The sequence below is a fragment of the Daldinia childiae genome, assembly GCF_008694065.1.
Source record: "Daldinia childiae strain JS-1345 chromosome Unknown Scaffold1, whole genome shotgun sequence".
Lineage (NCBI taxonomy): Eukaryota > Fungi > Ascomycota > Sordariomycetes > Xylariales > Hypoxylaceae > Daldinia > Daldinia childiae.
In genome coordinates this window covers 2,248,542-2,262,131 of record NW_022984642.1, presented here as the reverse complement: position 1 = coordinate 2,262,131, position 13,590 = coordinate 2,248,542, and the positions used below count along the sequence as shown (strand labels likewise).

Genomic DNA, 13,590 nt, shown 5'->3' with positions numbered 1-13,590 from the left:
CTCTGAGAAGCTTTTTCAGTCAATTCAGTCAAAAGAGCTATGGCTTATTTCTCCCGGTATATGTCGAATGCAAATCATAGTAGTACAGAATCAGGTCTCTTTGGTACTAGGAGAAACTGAACCTGGATTCCTGGAACATCTAGCTGATGTGATCTGTCAATGCCCAGTAAGTTACCATTACTGGACCCTACTACGGTCGCTCATATGAACCTGTCTAGCTTTGGCCTGCCCTTGGCCTTACAATTAAACAAGAAGATATACAACACCAACCATTATACGACGGAGCCCCGAATCTCTATTTCATTATCGAACATCTACATAAATCATCCGTACTCCTCTCACCACCACACAGCCCCACTGCTCGTCTATATGGGATAGAGTGCCTATTCCAATACCAAACAGGCAATTTGGATGCATCTAATACCGACACTAACGAATCTAACATATGCGATCTCGATATAGATGGCTATCCTCCTGAACTAGCTTCACAACCGCAGTCGCCAGACTTAACTAATGACGTCCACGGGAGCGCAGTCTATAATTATTACCATTGGGAAACTCCAATTCTAGATATTTTTTCCAAGCATTCTCAACAACGATGGAACGAGGCAGGCCGCTTAGCTCAGATGGCATTATACGTGACTATTGGCATTAGGAAACGTATGCGCGGCTTACGATTATTCCAGCTGGATGATCGACCCTCATTACTTGAACTAGCCCCTGCTATTTGGAACGCTCATTATCTCAAGGTTCTCAAAACCCTCTTATGATATTAGAAATTGTCTAACAACGAGATCTAGGCAGTGACGTACCACGCGGCCAATATCCCCATTATTTCGAGCATTCTAGCTTTACCATCCCGAAACCGGTCAGCATCTTTACGAGAAAAAAGTAAAAGGTTGCTAATAGATGTAGATGACACCTTTAGTCATGAACCCTCTACCGGCACAGAGACTGAAGTCGAGCTAAACGCCTACCGATGTTCCATTCAGCAAAGGCTTTGGGATTTAGTGCAAGCAAAATTAGAGCCGAGTATTCGCATCAAGAATGCTAGTATAAATATTGATACACAACAGCGCGAAAACATCGGTTGGCCTTTCGAGATAGCATCTTCGAGTATGGGCTTCCTTGAGGAGCCCGAGAATGGCGATTATTTCTACATCTTGGACAGAACTTCGAGCAAGGATTTCGACTTCGACAACGCCTATGATGAGGGCCGATTGTTATATCAACTTCAAGAACCTCTAGGAGGAGATTGTAGTAGCCATCCCGACGTAACAGCTGAATATGAGCAATGGCAGCACGGGGATCAGGATATGAGAGCCGCCAACGAAGGCTCTCTCGTAGAAGTCATTGACACAATAGAGGTGGAATCTGACTATTTGTCAGATAGTACTCCTCGGGATGATTCTGTTACTCGATCTTCAAGTTTGTTAGGATTACGAGGCACTTCAATTGTCCGACAACACATTTCCGGCGATTTTGGTGATTCGATTATGGATGTCAATGATCTACACGCATCCGATTATATACACAGTGTTGAGGGCGTTTGCAGTTCTACAGCTGAGTTGCCATATAACACTCGACGTATGCTCTGGAACGATATGCAACAATATACGTATAAGAGTGGAGATGATTGTCCTATGGGGATAGATGAAGAAGTGATAGATCAAAGTCATGGGGGCTCAGAGAGGGACAGGCAGGTTCTCAGGATATAAATATGTATTGTCAATACTGATAGACCATATAACCGGGTAAATACGCAATAATTATGAGTGCTAGACGCGGCCTGCTGTCGTCGAAGCGTCTCTAAATGCTATTCTTATTGTTCTATTCTACCCTTTCGCCCGAACACTAAACACTTAGAACCCTATCTGCCTAGCCCCATAACAGCTACGCATCCATTACTCCCCTTGAGACACCTACGCCTCGATGCATCGTGTTTTCTCGACGGAGGCGGTGGTGGCGGACAGTCGCAAAAAAAAGGCACAATTGCCGGGTTCTATCCCAATTAAGAATTTGTTATAACATTTTCGAATATCGTATCAGAGCTGTGTTATGATAGAGGGCCTTTATCGAGCTGCTGGTGGCTTTCCTCCTGCTTTCTTGCCCCCCTTGGGTTCCTTCTTTTTGATCTGCCCGGGTTTCAAAGTCGCGTGGTGGATGTACCACATGAAAACGCCCTCAAGGATGAGAGAGATGAGGACAACAACGAGAATAGTGAATAGGTACGGCTGGTCGTTTAAAGTACGGACGGCTGCATCTGTGGCACCAATCTTGGACATGAATCCGAATTGACCACCTGGTGGGCTCGGTAGATTGGGGTTTTGTTGAGACATTTTGGATTATGTTTGCTTCGCGACGGTCTGGAAATTGGTGAAGGAGTTGTTCGAGTATTCGACTTCAAGTTGCAAGGGTATCGAGTAGATAAATTGAGCGAATGGACAAGCAAAAGAAACTAGGCGCGAGCAAGACAAAATTATGGTGCACCAGTCACACTAGAAAGGAAGAAAAGAAGGGAAATTGTAATGATAGCTTCACTTTCGCAAAATTAGGAAAAAGGGAGAAATGAACAACCAAGTTAGTTTAGGCAATGGGTCTGTAATAATGAAAATTACCTAAGGACCTAAGGGTAAGAGAAACGTAAGTAATCCTACACAATGTCTTGTGTTTAGTATCAGCTATGCGACAAGCGCCTCCTAACGTTGCGGTCTCAACTAATGGACTGATGGACTGACGATAGTAACAATCCCTGTGAAACTCGGGCGTTTCAGACCTGCGGCAAAGTCGACAGATTTAGTATAGCCAATCATTAATGGGTAATGGGGAACGCTTAGACGTCACCCTATCCAGATCTCGAGTGCCATAAATGTACATAGATATGTACATAGGAATTTCACTCCTATTTCGAAGGAGGCTTACCACCCAATGTCTCATATAAGAGGTACATGTATGTATTAGTATAAGAAAAGAAGAAAAGGAAAAAAAAACATTGAAGAAGGCAGATGTAACAAATTGTATCATCTACCTATGATGTTATGTTAGGTATAAAGTATAGTACCTGTACATCAAGTAAGTCGCTAACAACAATGATTAAAGCTAGTTGGTTTCCAATAATCAGTAAAGGATGAGCCAATAAGAAGTGAGGATAAGGTCCACACTACTAGTTAAAAGGCAATAGTGTGGGTCGGCAAAACGTAAGACCGAATTGAGCAATTGAGGGTTGCTAAAAAATAATTTCCATATACTTGATATGTACCAATTGAAGCTCATATCTTCACGCGACCCTACCATTCCTTTTCTGCGCCATCGCAGCCATATTAGGGCGGGTACTTGAACGTTAGGGATGCGATGAGCGTAGCACGACCAGCACGGTGTCTGCTCTCCAGGCGGCTTGCTGCCGCGGCCAAACCAGCAGCACCGGTATCGCAATGCCACCACCAATTTCACAGCTCCGCGCAGCTCGCTGCAAGGCGGAAACCTCGATTCAAGAGCATACGGGCCGAGGAAATGGGGCTGGTATCGCCGGAAAAGATAGAGGAATACGGTAACAAGACGTTCCCTCGTTACACCCCGGAGGAGTTAGAGGTCTTGAAGAAGAGGTACACGCCTGAGCAAATGGCCGCTCTCGAAGCCGGTGAAGCAGCGATCGATCCTAAAGACTTGACGATACAAGGTCGAATACGGAGAGATCCCTATAGGATACCGTATATCGACGATTTCAGCAAGATTTACCCCATCATCGACAAGCGCCCGAAAACCAATCCCCCACCCAACCCGAAAGCTAGGTTTATGACGGAAGAGGAGGATGTGGCCGACCTAACCAAGCGCCTTGAGGCTTTAATACCGAAGGATGTAAATTTTGAAGATCTACCCGAAGAAAAGATACAGCAAATACTAGACCAGCGCATCGATTTCCCCATGGAGGAAGCCAAATACTTTCTGGAACCGGAAACCATGATAAACACCAACGGGCCCTCTAACTCGGCGGTTGCACCAGCGCTAGGCAAAAAGCTCGCTGGTGTGGAGGGTATGTACAAGCCACCGATCGACCCAGCGGACGAGGGCAAAGATGACCAGGGTATATACCAGGATCTGAAGAGACGGACTGGCTTAAGCGTGCGGCACATCTTGGATATCAACAGCAAGATCCTAGTCACTCGAATGGTCCACAATCAGACTCGTCTGGGTAAGATCCGTAGCACGTGGATCTTAGCTATCGCCGGGAACGGTGATGGACGGCTCGGTATCGGCGAAGCCAAGTCTGTTGAAATGGCCGTTGCGCGACAGAAGGCCAAGCTTCTGGCCATCCAGAACATGCAGCCGGTTCGTAGATACGAGAACCGGACCATCTACGGCAACGTCAAGGGCAAGGTTGGCGCGACTATAGTCCAGATAGAAGCCCGCCCACCTGGTAAGCTATACGCATATTTACCCCTCCCCCGCCTTTTTTTACCACCCGGAAGTATACTTGCTGATTCTTTACTCAAAAAGGCTTTGGTCTACGCGCCTCGCATCGACTCTTCGAGATCTTCCGATCCGTAGGCATCCGCGACGTGGCGGCCAAGATGCCCCGAGGGCGAAACCCGATGAACTCGGTCAAGGCCTGCGTCCTAGCTCTACAGAGCCAGAAGGATCCTAACGAGCTCGCTACTGGTAGGGGTAAGAAGCTTGTGGATGTGCGCAAGGTCTACTACGGTGGAAATGTATATTAAAGCAAATTATGTACATATATCATGTAGATATGCCGTCCTCCAAATTCAAGGAAATACAATTTATGTGTAGTGCCACCCTAGTGTGTATTTGTATTTGTATTTATCATTGATATATTTGGGTATCTTCGTGATGAGCCAATGTATATCATTCTGTCTATCTTGAGTCCTAGTTGAATATTGCCAGTATCGTGTCTTCATTCTCGCATATCTCATTAGTGCAATGCCCCATAAACTACGGCAAGGAACAGCCGTGGTAAGCTTCCATGTCCCGATACCCATTCTTATTAGCATCGAGCGTACAAGCTCCTCGAAGCCAGCTCATGTTCCCCTAGAAACATAGTCATAGTCCTCTAAGCCCCGAAGACACGGTGATCGATGTAGTCCATTCGTACTAGAGCTAAGCGGCCCAATATATGGCAGGTTGTTTCGTGCTGTCATTAGTTTCTTTACATCATCGCTCAGCCCCGCGCTTGGTCGCCCCAGTCGATCTCCTGCTGTAGCACGATGCTGTAGACACTTGCTTTGAGCAACGTGAAGACCAGGCTCGTCTTACGCTCGAGCTCCCGCAGGCCGTCGAGAATCTCGGTGGTAGGCTGTCCGGCCATAGCGTCCAGTACGGTTGCGAGCTATTGTGCATGAGGTTAGCCAATTGCTTTGCTCTATCTCGTACATCGGTGCTGGAGGAGGAATGCGCCATGTTGTGATATTGTGATATTGTGCTATGATTGGACCAAGGAATATGTAGGTTTGCACGCGTGCAGGTAATAAGATATCAGCTGATACGTAAATACATACGCCGACTCACCTTCTTCATGTTCTCCGCTAGCCGTTCGTACTCTTCGAGCACCTCTTGCTCTAGCGGTGTGAGATCTGGAGGCAATAGTAGAGGATTGGGGGTATGGCCTTCCATCACGACGAGAATTACGATGGTGGTGTTGTCATGTATATATGGAAAACGCAGAATGCGGACGCTGGATTGAAGAAACGCGTCTTGTTAACGGGATGGAGGGGTTCTTTTCCGTCTTGCGATAGGTATTAAGCCTACAATCCCCACTATGTAAACTGTACATAGTGTATGTAGGCTGCTAGGTAGTGTGGGGCTAGCTACCCGGTAACCAAAAATTAATTCGACCGTTCGTATCGCATACATAATGCATGTTAGGTACCTCAGGTTGTACCTCCCGGCGCTATGGCTCAGGAACAAGTTCGGCGATAAGATTAGATCTGTCCAATAGCGCATCATTTGTTAATAATGGTTTGACGCCGAAAATGACGGCTCGGATATACGAAGTACATTACGAGACCCTTTAAGCTTTCAGCTTGCCAGCTCCCCCACCAAATATATCACTTCAACTCTTTACATATCACACTTTTCAGGGCCTTTATAAGATGTGCTCCGCATCTCCGATATTATCTATCTATTTGTCCGAACTCCGACGGATTTTTAACATGGAGGATATCTACAAAGATAATGGGCTATTATCGTTTGCATCAGCCGACTAGACTTGGCAGGGCTATTACAGACCTTATACCTTATACCTTATACCTTATATATACCTACTTGGCGGCATTCATGCTGATGGGATTTAGCTCGGCTTCGTTTACTCATATTGTCGGTTTCCGACTACCGAGTCTCGGCCGGGTGTGTTTGCCAATCGCCGTCATCCCTTCACGCGGTTGGGTCATCTGCTTCAGTTTAGTAAATAAATTATACCAACCGCATAGAATAGCCTTGTTTCCCCCCAATCCAACCCAAGTTATCTACCCTAAGAAATTGGCTATACCATATTCAGTCTCCCTTACGATAATTGTCACGGGAAAGCCATGGTAGAGTTAGAACCGGTGTTTGCTACCTCATTTCCACGATTTCCAGACCTTCCAGCAGAGTTAAGACATATTATATGGCGCTTTTCTCTGCCACGCCGGGTCTTTGAAATTCGGAACGAAACCGTCTCTATCAGGCAGGACGGCGAAGCTAACGTTACCAAAGAGCTAGACCACGATTCTTGGCGGGTTCGTGGCTCGGATCTGGTAGCCGTGATATTAGCCCCGCCAACACTGCTTTCAGTAAACCGTGAAGCACGGCGAATCGCTTCGCGGTCTGGGTCATGGAAGTTCGTTGGTAGTCGTCCTCGTGGCGTCTGCTGCGTGATTAAGCAGATGACGTGGTTTGATCCTTCTACTGATACGCTCTGCTTCGATGATTCCGTTTTTCAGCATGTTCAGGGTCACATTACTGAACAAAACGGCCTCGTTATGGAACATGTCAACAATCCCGCCGTCACCCGATTTTACTTCGCCAGCTCTCCCGCAAGTCCCGTCTGTGTGAGCCTCGCAGCTCTATTAGGTGCTTCGGGGAAGTTCTTCGTAGAACAATGGAAACATAAGCGGGGTTTCTGGTCTGGCGTACCGCAGTATCTATTCTACCACGACAGCATACTAATGCACCTTGGTAGATCTCCCAAGGTGCAAGCGATCTTTGGAAAGGGTATTGATAGATGTCATACCCTTCTTGTTAATGCTAACGATCGTGGGAAACTGCGGCAGCTAAAAGAGTTATACGTTGAGGAGTCGGATCCGCCATACTTCCAGGTTAGTTACGAGACTGCGAGATGGTATAAGTGCTAACAATGTAGGATAGCGGAGAGTCGCAGATTGGCTTGAAGATATTACGGAATTAGATGAAAAATATATTAAACAGTCTTATAACGATCTAAAAAATCTTTGGCTTAGAGCTCAAGATGACATTCCATCTTCAGCTCTAGTCATCTCGCCGAATCAAATGAACGTCCAGACGAAATCAGTAATCGACCCCGGAGCTGTTCTTCACGCCGTGCAGCAATTCGACCATGGCCACTCCCGGTGCCGTGAAATCATCAAGGCTATGCCACGTATGGAGCTCGTGGTTCACTTTCGGCTGTGTATCTCCAACCATGATAAACAATGTCACAAAAAGCCCAAGTCCCTCGGAAACGGAGAGCTACTAGGGATAGACGCCAACTCGCACGTTGAGCAACCGTAGTTCTGAAGGTTTAATATAAGATTATATATTGTTCTAATACTAATTCGTATGCTTAAGCTGTCCTCCCATGCCTAACCCAGCTGGGTGGTTTACCTTTCTTGAGCTTATAGATATGCAAGGCAGTCTTACATGCACCACCCCAACCAAGCTGCTCTTTCTGCCACTTTCTACTCCCAGCATCTTTGAATAGCTTCTCTACCATCATAGCTGGCTCATCAAACGAATCTGTCCCCATTGCCTCCTCCCCATCTTCCCCCCTTCCCAGCGCCGCGATTCCCAACCTATTATACGGTAAAGCCTGACCCTCAAGGTCAGTCTCGGGTTTCTCCTCGCTGGCATCGCTAATGCCGCCGTTACTCGCGACCTCGATCCAGACCTCGGCCTTGCGGATCGAATCAGCGTAAATGATTAGGATGGCGACAAAGACTAGGGGCACGGCGGCCGCCCAGAAGACATAGAACATGGGCCCCGTGGGCCCGAACGGGTCGCTCATGGATAGGATGCTGGAAACGATAGATAGTGGGAGTAAAATACCGCCCATGTACGAGACGCGGTCTAATGCGTGCTTGTTCTGTTCGTCGGCGCTGGAGTTGTTACCGCTGTGGGAGTGACGGTGGCGGGGGATCATTTCCGATGGGGGAATACCTCTTGTAGTAAGGGGCTGCTTCTCCAGTGGAGGGGATGGGATACTGCCAGGGATAATGGGGCTGGTGTTAGGAATTTGTGTGGAAATAGGGGCAAGGTGGTTCAGTAACGAGACATGTCTATTAAGACGGGAGAGGAGGGATTCCCAGTCTGATTTAGAGGAATAGGGCGATAAAGATGGGGTGCCTGTACCCTGGAGCAATCTCTCGCAAAGCTCAGCGCTGCTCAGATTTCTTTCTAGGCTTGCATGTACTTGCCAGTACAGTTCCGTCATCTGATGCATACCGGGGGATATATTCGAAGAAACCATATCGAAGAATTCGGCCCATTCGTGTACGACGATGTCTTGCACGAGAGAACGTATATCTGCGTCCTCGTAGGAATCATCGTGCCATTCCTCCGCTAAGCCACGGTATAGGAGCGACTCAAAATTCGACATATCTCCGTCTGCTAGCCCGGTAGTAGAGAGAACTTGGCCCGGGTCCGAAGAATAATATCTCCGAGTCCATGTCGAACGGTTTAATATAAGGACTAAGAGACAGAGTTAGTAATAGTCTTTTCGATATGTTACGAGCAAAAGAGCTTTTACCATTGGCCTTGGCACACTGCCATAGCGAAGCACGGCGAAACAGTACCCCCTCTCCGTCTTCCGAGATAACATGCAGTGGCGGTTCTTCAACGTTATCTTCGCCTCTAGTACGAGAGCCAGTCGCTGGCGGGACCGTCTTTACATCCGTGGTAAATCCCTTCGATGCCGTAAATAATTCCGGATACTCGAAGCGAACGAATCTGGTCTGAGTGGCCCCGTGGTCCCGCCTCCGCCTTACAAGCGGCCTATAGCTCAACCGACTAACATGTGCGTCGATGAAGCCCGCGTCGACATCCAACAGGTCCCTTAACACCTGGACATAGTCCACGGGCAACTCGCGAAGGACCAGGAGCCGGCGTCGGGACTCAAATCTCTGCGGTTCTTTCGCCTGCTGCTTGATATCAGTGCGCAGCTCTTCAGCACTTCTAAACTGCCGCCGGGAGCAGTAGCGCTGACTCTCCATCCATTCCAGCGCATAGGCTGGACCTAGCAAATCGAGATTCTGCTGCTCTAGATTTGCTTGCGCCATGGTTGAAACCTCTATGTTGTAGCTCGAGATTTATTCCGTCGAAATCAACCCACAAAGAAGTCTAAGAAAGTGAATATACGTAAATATACAAGCACAGTTCGATTATAATACCATAACTTCCCATTTATTCATTAGTCCCGTTGCCTGGGCCCGAGGTACATAAATCCTATGTATTTATAAGTTCGCCTCCGAGAACGTTCTCGCGCGAGTGCAAAATCTATTTATTCCGACCTGGGTCCAAGGATGATGATCCCTGGGTAGTATTCGGTAAGGCGGCTCTTACCATTATATATTAATATGCATATGTTGGTAGTATATATTAGATCAGCACAATTATTAAACAGAGTAGTATTCCAAATTAGACAGTTCTAAAAACATGCCTATCGTGTGTCGTCGATCATCTAGTAATAAGTAGCCAGACTACTGCCTACTACCATTAGTAGTAGTGAGTAATACATATTCAAGTACTCTTTAGAGCGGATTGGATTTATACAGATCGGATCGGGTCGGGTCCTAACGTGCTAGGGAGGTAGGGAGGTAGCAGACATCGCTTCATTAAGAAAGCAGCCTCGTGCCGTGCCGGAGGGTGGTCACAGGGAATACTACATGACACCCACTCGCTCCCCCACGGATGTCAGGAGGTCAGCCTCAAACCTCATCACGCATACATCCAACCCAACACATATTATCACCATCTTAGTGCTTAGTGTCCGCAATATTAGCAGATACGAAAACTAGCTAGCTAGTTAATTAATTAATAATAAGAACAGTGCTTCGGCCCTGGTTACTCGGCTCTTCTCATTCATATATGTACCTAGTTAATTCAACACTCTATAAAATGGTAGGAAAATTATGTCTAAGAAGACTAGGTTAATACACACTATCGAAAACTCAACCGTATGGGAAAAAAAAGGCTACAAAAAACTAAAGACAAAAAAAAAAGACATATGAACACTCCGATGACTAGTTAATGAATGCTAGGTATACTATCTCACAGGGTAAGCAGCGCGGGCTGTTTTCTTGTTTTCGTTTCAAGACTTTCTAACAGAACAAATTGACATAAAGTGCGAGACCTTATTTGCAACTGTCATACAAATCAGACGAGCGAGCAAGTGAGCAAGTCGCTGCTATAGTTTCGCGAATCCCCTTTTCTTGCGATCTTCCCTTCCAAAAAATAAAATAAAAATAAAACATAAAAAAACTCCTTCGTGCCCGACAAGAAACGCCGTACATATGAATGCTTGTTGATGCCGCCATCGTTCCCTTTCCCTTCTTCGTGCTCAGCCCCTAGTCGCAATCTTCTTCGACATGAATGGTAGGACAGAGGAAAAGATGTAAATAGACGGTGAGTATTTTCCCATTTATTTCAAGTCTCATAGTACAAACCCGCTGGCGATGCGTGGAAATCAACGCTGCGTGGCACAAGATATCACAATTCGATAACCACATATAAATTTAGGCTGCCGAAACAGACATGCTGCTGAATGCCAACAAGAAGTTGGCGTAGAACAGAGCATCCGCTGTATCGACGAAGGCGTTGCTTCTGCATGATCACCTGTCGCTGTCGTAATCATCGCCATCGTGGTGTAATGTTACACTATTGAATTCTTCGAATGGGTCGGCCGCTTCGTTGCCGGGTGTTGCCAGTCCGCTGTCCAACGGCACACCCTTCATCTGTCTCGAGCCGGTGATATCAACGCTTTCACTCTCTTTAACGTTTCTAAAATTGACTGTGTCGACACCACGGCCCGCGTGCGGAACTATCGGTGGTTTCATATGTCGAATCAGGGCCCATTGTGTTGTCCTGAAGAACGGATGTACTTTGATATCGGAAGCTCCGGCTCTCGCACCCAGTCTTCTCGTCTCATCTTTTATCAGGAGCTTTCTTATTAATGACTTGCAAAGACTAAACAACAGGGTTAGCTTCAATGCGGTAAGTTAGTTCTCAGCTTAAACATACTTTGAAATCTGGGGTGATCCAGAGTGTTCCGGAAACGGTATTTCCTCCCGGAGGATGTTGGCAAAAGTCGCGTTACGATTCTTGCCCTTGAAAGGTGTAGTGCCGTATAACATCTCGTATATCAATATGCCCAATGTCCACCAATCTACAGCACTCGTGTGTCCGCTGCCCTTGATGACTTCCGGCGCGATATACTCTTCGGTTCCTACAAACGAATTCGTTCGGAAGTTGGCGATACACGACTTCGTATCTATCGTAGGGAGTGACGAAGTGCTAGCACCATTCTTGCCCATGATCATAGTAGGCTTCCCGCCAGGATCCGACTGCTTTGAGAGATCGAAGTCGGAAAGCATGATATGTCCTGACTGGTGGAGAAGAATGTCTAGCAATATAGTTAGTATAGCCTGAGTAGAAAGAGAAAGGTGGACGCACTCTCAGGTTTTAGATCCCTGTAGATAAAGCCCATTAGGTGAAGATATTCTAGAGCGGCTGTAACCTCCGCAGCATAGAAGCGGGCGTCATCTTCGGGAATGCATTTGCCAGGACGAGTCTGCAATGCTCGGAAGAACTCCCCACCACTGCAGTATTCCATGCATAGGTATAAATGGTCTTCGGACTGGAAAGAATGATATAATGTTACGATAAATGGGTGATTACTCGTCGCTAGAATTTCTTGTTCGGCTAAGGCTCTCTTGATCTTATTGCGCTTGATCATCTCTTTCTTGCTTAGGACTGCTTGGGTCAGCGCGGTTCTGTACGCAATGAGTAATAATAAATATTGTGAACAACTTACCCTTCATAGCATAAAGCCTAGAACTCTTCTTCTCTCTTACAAGGTAAACCTTTCCAACATCTCCCTTTCCAATGAGTTTAATCTTGTCAAAGCTAGCGGGTCCAACTTCAACGGTGCGGACTTTGATGGAATTGGAACTATACGTCCTGCGGAAAGCGAGTGAGGTCTGGCTTGGTGGAGGAAGCGCGCCGAGTCCATCATTTTCTGGTACAGAAAGGCCTCCAGAATCGGCAGCGAGTGTTGCCTTGGCATCAGCAAAACCTAACGAAGCGGCATTTTCGCCTTGAATTAACGGCTCCTTGCCGAGTTCAGCTGTGGCCGGCCTCTCTCCGCTACCTTTTCCGTGGTTGAAGAGACCCTGAGCATTAGGGGCACTTGCAACTCTCCGTAGTTTCCGAGCTAACTCCTCTTTCGTAGCATTTGTGGCCTGCTCTTTCGCCGTCGTACCATCAGGGCCGTGTATTTTCAGGCTTGGCGTATCCGGCGGGCTCGGCGGAATGGAGCCTTCGTCATGATGGCGGAGGCCAGGTTGGCCCTGGTGGGCGAAGTACGGATTCGCATTGGCAGTGGGACTAAGTGCATCGTCTAGGGGGTGTCCTTCGCTAGCCGTGGTAGTCGATCTAATCCTGCCGACGTTGGTGAAAAATCTCCTCGACTGACGGAAGCCAACTTTGCTCTCGGATTTCAAGGCATGGTCGAGACTCTTTTCTTTATCACCATTGGTATTGGAGGAGTTAATGCGGAAGAAATTCTTCAGCTTTTGATTGAAGTGACTGTTATGGCTATTATTGCCGGTCGAGGCGGGCGACTTGACGGGCATCTTGTCGGTGTCGGTATTGTCGCCTATGTTAGAGTCCCTTAGGTCAACATTCGGATGATGCCATGATGTAAATCGCTTTTTGATGCGGAAATGAGGGCCTCGTTTGGTAACGGATGTTGTTGGTGAGGGAGAGTTTTGGGACGGGTGACTGAGGTTGGAATGGTGTTCAATTGACTCGTCGGACCCCATGTCGGCGGTAGCGCGGCGGCGGTAGCAGTACTACGTATGTATGTATGTATGTAGGTATGTATGTAGGTAGTACTATGTAATTGCACCAGCAAGCAGCAGCTGTCGTCTGGCAGATGGCGGACGGCGGATGGCGGATGGTGCCAATCTAGGCCTGGCGTAAAAAGCTTAGGACAGGTTGGGAAGTGCTGGAACACACTGGGACAGGGCGGGTTTAGGCGCTATGCTCACTTGGTAAGGCACTTTGTCCAGGGGGGGCAGGGGAGCAGGGGAGCAGGGGAACCACTAATAAGTTGACCCACCAGTAACCAGTCTGCCAGTCAAAACGAGG

General features: G+C 47.3%; 5 protein-coding genes across 5 annotated transcripts; 1 reads left to right on the top strand and 4 right to left on the bottom strand.

Annotated features, from left to right (window-relative positions):
• Positions 1–2,072: 2,072 nt before the first annotated feature.
• On the bottom strand, positions 2,073–2,339 carry GL218_00597 (uncharacterized protein; the record flags this gene model as incomplete). The annotated part of the gene is made up of 1 exon (XM_033577024.1): positions 2,073–2,339. The coding sequence occupies one exon, from the start codon at positions 2,337–2,339 to the stop codon at positions 2,073–2,075; it is 267 nt and encodes an 88-aa protein (XP_033441786.1).
• Positions 2,340–3,351: 1,012 nt separating this feature from the next.
• On the top strand, positions 3,352–4,715 carry GL218_00596 (37S ribosomal protein S5, mitochondrial; the record flags this gene model as incomplete). Its single annotated transcript, XM_033577023.1, has 2 exons — positions 3,352–4,414; positions 4,495–4,715. The coding sequence occupies 2 exons, from the start codon at positions 3,352–3,354 to the stop codon at positions 4,713–4,715; spliced, it is 1,284 nt and encodes a 427-aa protein (XP_033441785.1).
• A 458-nt stretch (positions 4,716–5,173) lies between these two features.
• On the bottom strand, positions 5,174–5,625 carry GL218_00595 (DASH complex subunit dad3; the record flags this gene model as incomplete). Its single annotated transcript, XM_033577022.1, has 2 exons — positions 5,174–5,341; positions 5,521–5,625. 2 exons carry the CDS (start codon positions 5,623–5,625, stop codon positions 5,174–5,176), a joined length of 273 nt encoding a protein of 90 aa, XP_033441788.1.
• Positions 5,626–7,789: 2,164 nt separating this feature from the next.
• Positions 7,790–9,500, bottom strand: GL218_00594 (putative cysteine protease domain-containing protein; the record flags this gene model as incomplete). The annotated part of the gene is made up of 2 exons (XM_033577021.1): positions 7,790–8,913; positions 8,972–9,500. The coding sequence occupies 2 exons, from the start codon at positions 9,498–9,500 to the stop codon at positions 7,790–7,792; spliced, it is 1,653 nt and encodes a 550-aa protein (XP_033441787.1).
• Positions 9,501–11,051: 1,551 nt separating this feature from the next.
• Positions 11,052–13,262, bottom strand: GL218_00593 (Serine/threonine-protein kinase nrc-2; the record flags this gene model as incomplete). The annotated part of the gene is made up of 4 exons (XM_033577020.1): positions 11,052–11,406; positions 11,461–11,842; positions 11,893–12,192; positions 12,254–13,262. The coding sequence occupies 4 exons, from the start codon at positions 13,260–13,262 to the stop codon at positions 11,052–11,054; spliced, it is 2,046 nt and encodes a 681-aa protein (XP_033441782.1).
• Between the last annotated feature and the right edge of the window lie 328 nt (positions 13,263–13,590).